Source organism: Triticum aestivum, chromosome 2A, assembly GCF_018294505.1.
Source record: "Triticum aestivum cultivar Chinese Spring chromosome 2A, IWGSC CS RefSeq v2.1, whole genome shotgun sequence".
Taxonomy (NCBI): Eukaryota; Viridiplantae; Streptophyta; class Magnoliopsida; order Poales; family Poaceae; genus Triticum; species Triticum aestivum.
Window position 1 is genome coordinate 750909236 of NC_057797.1, and position 9372 is coordinate 750918607.

The 9372-nt window shown below is 42.4% G+C and overlaps 1 protein-coding gene across 1 annotated transcript; it reads right to left on the reverse strand.

Annotated features, from left to right (window-relative positions):
- Window positions 1–7257: 7257 nt before the first annotated feature.
- On the reverse strand, window positions 7258–8303 carry LOC123186420 (probable E3 ubiquitin-protein ligase RNF144A-A). Its single transcript, XM_044598185.1, has 2 exons — window positions 7420–8303; window positions 7258–7330 (listed from the first exon to the last, which is right to left on the reverse strand). Exons 1-2 carry the CDS (start codon window positions 8301–8303, stop codon window positions 7258–7260), a joined length of 957 nt encoding a protein of 318 aa, XP_044454120.1.
- Between the last annotated feature and the right edge of the window lie 1069 nt (window positions 8304–9372).

Here is a 9372-nt window from a genome sequence, read left to right on the forward strand (position 1 = left end):
CTCCATAAACCCCCAAGTTGTTCCATATGAGTCCACCATACCTACCTATATACGGTATCTACCTGTCGTTCCAAGTAAATTTGTATGTGCCAAACTCTAAACCTTCAAATAAACATTCTGTTTTGTATGCTCGAATAGCTCATGTATCAACTAGGGCTGTGTGTATCTTCCATGCTAGGCGGGTTATTCTCAAGAGGAGTGGACTCCGCTCCTCACTCACGAGAAAATGGCTGGTCACCGGTATGCCCAGTCCCATGCTTTATGCAAATCAAATCAAAAGAACTTCAAACAAAACTCCCCCGGGACTCTTGTTAGTTGGAGGCACTCGTTGTTTCGAGCAAGCCATGGATTGATGCTTGTTGGTGGAGGGGGGTATAAAATTTACCATTCTGTTTGGGAACCGCCTATAATGTGTGTAGCATGGAAGATATCGAGATCTCTCGGTTGTTATGTTGACAATGAAAGTATACCGCTCAAAATTTATTCATATCTATTTCAAAACCGAGTTTTGGCACCTCTACAAATCCCTGCTTCCCTCTGTGAAGGGCCTATCTATTTACTTTTATGTTGAGTCATCATCATCTTCTTAAAAAGCACCAGTTGGAGAACACCACTGTCATTTGCATTCATTACTATTAGTTTACATTGAGTATGACTTGACTGGATCTCTTTTACCATGAATTACAATGTCTAGTTAGTCCTTGATCTTCAAAGGTGCTCTGCATTTATGTTTTGCGGACTCAGAAAGGGCTAGCGAGATACCATCTTGTTATATCATATTACGATTGTTTTGAGGAAGTGTTGTCATCCGAGATTTGTTATTATTGCTCGCTAGCTGATTATGCCATTGATATGAGTAAACATGAGACCTAAATGTTATTGTGAATATGGTTAGTTCATAATCTTTGCTGAAAACTTGAATGCAGGCTTTACATATTTACAACAACAAGAGCAAACAGAGTTTGTAAAAGTTTTTTTTATCACTTTCAGTTTATCAACTGAATTGCTTGAGGACAAGCAAAGGTTTAAGCTTGGGGGAGTTGATACGTCTCCAACGTATCTACTTTTCCAAACACTGTTGTCCTTGTTTTAGACTCTAACTTGCATGATTTGAATGGAACTAACCCGGACTGACGCTGTTTTCAGCAAAATTGCCATCGTGTTATTCTTGTGCAGAAATAAAAGTTCTCGGAATGACCTGAAAATCAATGGAGATTATTTTTGGAATATATTAAAAATACTAGAAGAAGAATCCATGCCAGGGGGCCCACACCCTATCCACGAGGGTGGGGGGCACGCCTACCCCCTGGGCGCGCCCCCCTGCCTCGTGGGCCACCTGATGCTCCACCGACCTCAACTCCAACTCCATATATTCGTGTTCTGGGAGAAAAAAATTAGAGAGAAGGATTCATCGCGTTTTACGATACGGAGCCGCCACCAAGCCCTAAACTCTCTCGGGAGGGCTGATCTGGAGTTCGTTCAGGGCTCCGAAGAGGGGAATCCGTCGCCATCATCATCATTAACCTTCCTCGATCACCAATTTCATGATGCTCACCGCCGTGCGTGAGTAATTCCATCGTAGGCTTGCTGGACGGTGATGGGCTGGATGAGATTTATCATGTAATCGAGTTAGTTTTGTTAGGGTTTGATCCCTAGTATCCACTATGTTCTGAGATTGATGTTGCCATGACTTTGATATGCTTAATGCTTGTCACTAGGGCCCGAGTGCCATGATTTCATATCTGAACCTATTGTGTTTTCATCAATATATGAGAGTTTTTGATCCTATCTTGCAAGTCTATAGTCACCTACTATGTGTTATGATCCGTTAACCCCGAAGTGACAATAATCGGGGTACTTACCGGTGATGACCATAGTTTGAGGAGTTCATGTATTCACTATGTGTTAATGCTTTGGTCCGGTACTCTATTAAAAGTAGGCCTGAATATCCCTTAGTTTCCAATAGGACCCCGCTTCCACGGGAGGGTAGGACAAAAGATGTCATGCAAGTTCTTTTCCATAAGCACGTATGACTATATTTGGAATACATGCCTACATTACATTGATGAATTGGAGCTAGTTCCGTGTCACCCTATGTTATAATTGTTGCATGAATGATCGCATCCAACATAGTTCTCCATCACCGATCCAATGCCTATGAGCTTTCCACATATTGTTCTTCGCTCATTTACTTTTTCGTTGCTATTGTTACAATCACTATAAAACCCAAAAATATTACTTTTTGCCACCGTTACCACCACTATCATATTACTTTGCTACTAAACACTTTGCTGCAGATATTAAGTTATCCAGGTGTGGTTGAATTGACAACTCAGTTGCAAATACTTGAGAATATTCTTTGGCTCCCCATGTGTCGAATCAATAAATTTGGGTTGAATACTCTACCCTCGAAAACTGTTACGATCCCCTATACTTGTGGGTTATCAATTGGTATTACGAGTTTATGTGTTTTGATGTACTGAAGGTAGTTCAGAGTCCCGGATTTGATCACGGACATAATGAGGAGTCTTGAAATGGTCGAGACGTAAAGATCGATATATTGGAAGCCTATGATTGGACATTGGAATGGTTGCGGGTGAAATCGGGAGTATATTGGAGCACCGGGAGGTTACCGGAACCGCCCAGGAGGTATATGGGCCTTATTGGGCCTTAGTGGAGGAGAGGGAAAAGAAGCAAAGGAGCCCCCCCCCCAAGCCCAATCCGAATTGGGAGGGGGGCGGCCCCCCTTTCCTTCCTTCTCCCTCCTCCTTTCCTTCTCTCCTAGAACCAACAAAGGGAAGGAGGGGAATCCTACTCCGGGTGGGAGTAGGACTCCCTTGGGGAGCGCCTAGAGAGGCCGGCCCCCTCCCCCTCCTCCACTCCTTTATATATGGGTGAGGGGGCACCCCATAGACACACAAGTTGATCATTGATCTTTAGCCGTGTGCGGTGCCCCCCTCCACCATAATCCACCTCGGTAATATCGTAGCGGTGCTTAGGCGAAGCCCTGTTCCGGTAGCAACATCATCATCGTCATCACGCCGTCATTGCTGACGAAGCTCTCCCTCGAAGCTCTACTGGATCATGAGTTCGCGGTACGTCAACGAGACGAACTTGTGCAGATCGCGGAGGTGCCGTACCTTCGGTGCTAGATCAGTCGATCGTGAAGACGTACAACTACATCAACCGCGTTGTCATAACGCTTCCGCTTACGGTCTACGAGGGTACATAGACAATACTCTCCCCTCTCATTGCTATGCATCACCATGATCTTGCGTGTGCGTAGGATTTTTTTTGAAATTATTGCGTTCCCCAAAATTGGGATACTTCCACGAAAGTGCTACAGACCATGTGTGTCTTGTAGGCCGTCACTTTCCTTCAGTGTCACTGTTGTTATAGTGAAAGCTTTGTCCTAGTATACCCGAATGTTTATTCGTTCTTTCATCAAAAGTTTAACTTCAATTATCACTACTCCGGTTTTTTTGTGATCTTCTTGCCCCTATTATCTTTCGGTGCACTTTTTCTTTGTTAATTCCGCTTTGCTAATTGGAGCTGGTTCGAATTTTCAAAAGAAAAATTGAATCTCCACTTCACCCCTCTGGTCGATATACTCTCGGTTCTAACAATTGGTATAAGAGCAAGATCTTCTTGTCTCTGTTTATTAAAGGTCTAACTGCCTTATATTTTTTAGTATGTCACTTGCAGGTAGATCCATGCACTCTGAAAGTTTTCCCATCTTTGATAGAAGTGACTATCTCTATTGGAAGGGACGCATGACTATTCTTCTAAAATCTATCAGTGAGGAGTTATGGAAAATCGTGGAAAAAGGCTATACCATTTTGCATCCGGGGTCTCCAACTCTTGAAGATGAAGTAAACATTCGACTGGATGCATAAGCAAAGGATGTCATATGTAACTGCATCTCCAAAAATGTCTTTGTTTGATTAGAAGGCTTGAAACAATCAAGCAAATCTAGGATGCGATCAAGAATGTTCATGAAGAATTTCTTGCACAAACTAACACACACAATGACATGCTTCGAGCGATGTTCACACACTTCAGAAGTCTCATAAGGAAGAGTGTCATGGAGCTCATTGGTCGTCTAAGCAATCTAGTCAAAAGGCTACATTAGAGAGGAGTTGAGGACATCACTGATCAAGATGTAGCTAAAAAATTGCTAAACTCGCTCGATGATTCCTTCGATCCAATTGTTGCCAAGATCAAAGAAATACCTGACTGAAATGGTTTGAGCTTTTAAAAAACTGGGCAAATGGTTTTTACTCTGACTGAATCTTGAACAATTCCAAGATCAAATAAAATATCAACTATTATTTGCACACTCTGACTGAAATATCTATAGTTGGAGAACTATATATATGTGTCTTTCCCTATGTTTAATCATCTTTGATGCTGCCCTTACAAGCAAGTACTGCTATAATCTATTACGTAAAAGAATTGATCAAATAGTAAATAAATTTTATTATTGAATACAAATTTCACACAATTATAGGAATATGTTAACTATGATTCTAATTTTCTCAACCATTAAAATAATTATGAATACAAATAGAAAAAAATAAGAGGCACAACATAGAAAAATGTATATCTAATGCATTACTACAAAATATCATGAGATATATCCATTTTTATAATTAAATTTAATTAAGAATAAAAATCCTAAAATGGAATAAAACTATGGTTTTCTCAAAAAAAGATAAACAAGTAAATATTTCGCTCACTTTAACTCCTCACAAAGGTTTCACTTGTATAAACAGAGTTAAAAGAGAAAATTAGTTATGCCCATATGAGAATGTAAAAAACTGAATTTACTAGCCTGATCTAATATGGCATGTCATATTTTATTCATGACCATATGTATAGAAAAAATAAATATGAAAAATTATTTGTAATGTAGATGAAAAGGTTAATTACATGTTCTAACACTATAAATTGAAAAATAATAACTATGCAAGAAAATATGTAATTACACGATTTAACACAATAAATTAAAAGTATGCTTCCAATTCTATGATGTTGTGTATACAACGGCTCAACTATCTAAAAAACATGTTGTGGAGAACAAAGACCATTTGAATATACATGGTAACTTCCCCTAAAAATAAGTACATGATCAATTCTATAAAATATAAAAATCTGGTGATTTGAAAAGCTAATATAATTTTGTGTTTTACTACATAGAAAACACGTAGCATGTGAGATCACCTAATAAATGATCATAGTACCATTGAAACAAGTTAAAAATAAGAAATAATATATTATAAGAAAATTTGAAGAAAAAAAGTATTATACCCATGGTGTCACGAACAACCATAGAAGTGAGTGCATTGTTTTTTGAGAGGTGGCCGCACACTTCCATACCATAGTTTTTTAGAGCCGAAGAAGATCAATTAATCACTACAAGTCAACAACAACCGATGATGATTAATTGATCATTACATGTCAACAATCTTTAACATGTCAAGAGATGTACAATTGATCAATTAATCATCCAACCCATTGTAAACAATGACTGCATCAACTTTATCAATTTATGCTACAATAAGTTCATATTCGCATAATTGAGCAGAGTGAATACGAGCATGATCATATCACACGATGAAGCGCTAGTGTTTGTGTCACAGATTAAAAATTAAGTTTGGGATTTTTGTCTTGTTTTCACCTCCTACCTTTTTTCTTTAGATCTTCCTGAGACTTAAGAAGATGGATGATAAGATCGATTGTGTCATCTTTACTTTTCGCTCCTATGAATATTCTCACTTCCCCTAGATACCCTTGACCTCATCAACCTTGATTTTAACATTCCAATAATATTAAACCATGACTTCCATTTTAGAAAGTAAACTTCAGTTCCTTCACTTCAAATATTCTACAAAGTTTCTGAGAGATTCTTTCTTGCATATTAACTTTGTAAGCAAAAAATATTGCTATGTAGAATGCAATATTTTCCATTTAGAAACAACTTCTTTCCCTGCCCATTTGAGATATTTAATCCTTATAAATATCTAGGAACCTAATAAATTTGTATATGGAGATGCTTTATACCGCAATTATGTAAACCCTCTATCCATTTGAATGGTGAATCATGTCGATCCAATTATCCCACCATATTTGAGCTCTATATGTTTTTGAAGCTCAACTTATATTCTTGGACTCCAACGGAGGCCTAGGAATGTACAATATCTAACATGAGCATTCGCCATATCTGGATTCATTTCCTATATCTATTATGTGATAGTCCATCACATAATTTTTGTAAGATCTATATGTCTAGAGATCCTCATATACATATGGAAAGTCGTATGCTTTCGAAGAAACTTGTACGATTTGGGAAGGGGGTATTGAAACACAAGAAGAATATACTTCAACCGACATGCCCATAGACACAACTATGTATAACATAGAAATCACACATGAAAGGGGTGGGCAGTTAATTTAAGCAGTATGTGATGAGGAGTTTGGTATGAGCCGAGTTATCTTCTTGACTGGCTACCTATCCAACTGGTTATGGAATCAAATGGTGGGGATCACGCATAGTTAGGCATCCTTTTTTCACGAATCAAAGTATCTATTGCAGATGAGCCTCATAGAGTACAAGTTTGATTTCTGTCATTTAGAATGTATTAAAACCGCTCATGTCCTGGCTAGTCATGGTGTTAGGGTGGTTCCTAGTAGCCAGGGTGTTTGGCTCTCTGATTCCCCCCTAATGTAAATAGTGTTGTGGCACGCGATTTAGCCAAGTCCACTAGTTAAAGGAATGCACGGTGTTCAATGTAGAAAAACATATTAACCTTTGTGGAGTCAACCCATGGGGACGATGAAGGGAAAGCTTCCATGGGTAGAAAAATCCCACAACCTTTTGGGGTTATCCTGGTTTGGAAGAAAAACTAGGAAAAAGAGAAAATATATTGACGGTGTGAAACATAAATAGTGTGGAAGTAGGTCTGTTGGTTGAGTGCCTCGATACAAATGCCCAAGCAGAAACATGATTTTTAGTCCGAAATCGGGTAAAAGAGAGAGTTGGTGTCAAATCCAGCTTCCTACATCTCATCAGCAATCCAAGAACACTAAAGATTATTGTTCAAAACGATAATTTTGCGTAACTAGATTTCACACGAAAACAATTTCAAGTCCCTAGAAATCAGAAATGTGTCCGCATTCCAAACAAATTCAACCTCCCAAGATGCAAACTCTGCAGGTGCACGGGCCGCCCATCCATCATCCTCTTACATCTCACTCTCACGATGTGCTGCAGCTAGCATGCGTCACGCCCCACTGGCCACCACACCCATAGCAGAACTGGAAGGTGCACCTGCACATGAAACAACCATCAGAAGCCTTAGCAACAGAGGAAACACAAGCATGCAACAAACATGAAGAGTAATGCTAGCAGCAGTGTACCTGCAGGTGATGTGCAGGCAGCCGTCGGTTTTCTCCACGAAGAACTCGCACTTGGGGCACCGCTTCCACTTCTTCCCCTTGGCCATCTCCAGCAGCAGCATGTCCTCCTTGCCCCTGTCGCCCCTGCCGAGCTTCCGGTAGGCAGCGCAGTCGGCACCGGCGTGCCACGGCACGGCGCACCAGGCGCAGAACAGCCGCCTGCACACCTGGCACTCGGACTGCGTGACTTCCTCACCGTCGTCGTCGTCCGCCACCATCATCACCGAGCAGTCCTTGAAGGGGCAGTAGGTCCTCTTGGCGCCGAGCATCATGGACTCGCACAGCGCGGCGCCCCAGCGCTCGAACACCTCCCGCGGGAGCATGCCCTGGCAGAGAGCCGGGTCGAGCACGCCGGTGCACCGCTCCTCCGGGCACTTGACGTCGGCGATTCTGTCCTGGATCTTGGCGCCGATGTAGCCCGCGAGGCAGGCGCTGCAGAAGGCGTGCGCGCAGCCGCGGCTCGCGCGGTGCGCGTCCGACTCCGGCACGGCGTCCATGCAGATCTTGCAGAACACGAGCGTCGCCGTCGCCGAGGCGCTGGGCTGCGCAGAGCACGAAGATGAAGAGGCGACGGCGGAGGAGGAGCACTCACCGTATATGATAACTGCGCTGCTGCTGGCGGTGGCAGTGCTGCGACGTGCCGGGAACGACGAGCGCGCCGACGTGGCGGCAGCAGCGATTGCGGAGGACATGATCACCTCCTGGAGCTGGAGCTCGGCGGCATACTTCTCGTCGGATATCGGGAACAGCTCATCGTCCTCGGCGGCGTCGGCGTCGTTCTGGGCGTGGGTGAGGGCCGAGAAGTAGAAGTCGTCGACGAGGCCGGTGAGGTCCGCTTCGGCCATTTCTCGGTGCGAGGCGAAGGTGAGGAGGTCGACGGCCTCTTCGGGTTGTCGCAGTGTTTAAGTAGCCACTACAGCAGCTCGATGGTTAATGTCGAAGCCAATGGGTCGTCTTGGTGGTGATTGGTATCCGGTGATGGTGGCAAGAATTTCGAAGGGCTCTCGCTGGTTGATTGATTGATTTGTGGCTCATGATATTCCCCACGCGCCTTCAACAATCCAATGCTTTCCTCCATTTATGGAATGGAGTACTACTTTTCCATATTGAACTATGGTCCTGTGAGATAAAATGTTGAGCAAACAGATAAAATCTATGCAAACTACTACCTCCTTTCTGGTTTACAGGCTTATCTCAAAAATTCGTTTTTTCATTTTACAATTCTCATTTCTGTTGCTTCACATCACACGCTCAGATATTGAGGTGCATTAAATCACTGCATGTAAGAATTAAAAGAAAACTCATCAATAATGCATGTAAAAGTTTTTGGTTATTTATTGGTCAAGCATGCATGCATTGCAACTAATGCATTAGTAAACACAATTGTTTCAGGAAAACCAACATATTAATTGAGTACTTCTGCAAACTATCCAAGTTATTACATCACTCATCACCTATCTTGGTTGGTGAGTTTTTTGAGTTGAGCCCTATAAACCGGAAATAAGGGAGTACATCATGTGGGCAATCAAGGAAACGTCTCATGTGCTTGCTCCTCCCCAGGGGACACGGCGAGCGTGAATGAGACCGTGCCCCAGGCATTGGTGTTTGGAAAGCTTCTCAAGGCCATAAAAGCTCAGATCCGGCATGTAGAACTCAGGCGAGAACTGCACAATCCCAACCCCATCGTCCTACAATCAAAAATTCCCCAATTTGAGTTCAAAGCCTAATGCGAAATCTACAAATCAGAGATGATAACTTACCTCGTTGGCTACCGAAGAGCTCGCGGATGACATGCGTGAAGTGCACATCCACGCACCTAATGTGCGGCCTCACTCACCGAGCTCCTAGAACGATGCAGTTCGCCGCCGATGAATCGCCTCACTCACGTACGGGCACCACCACGAGGGAGAAGAA

Bases quoted from the DNA above. Each gene is read 5' to 3' on its own strand.
- LOC123186420 (XM_044598185.1), bottom strand. From the start codon at position 8,303: ATGGCCGAAGCGGACCTCACCGGCCTCGTCGACGACTTCTACTTCTCG. The intron at 7,331-7,419 runs GTACACTGCTGC...TTTCATGTGCAG, and splicing joins TGCCTGCACATCACCTGCAG to GTGCACCTTCCAGTTCTGCT.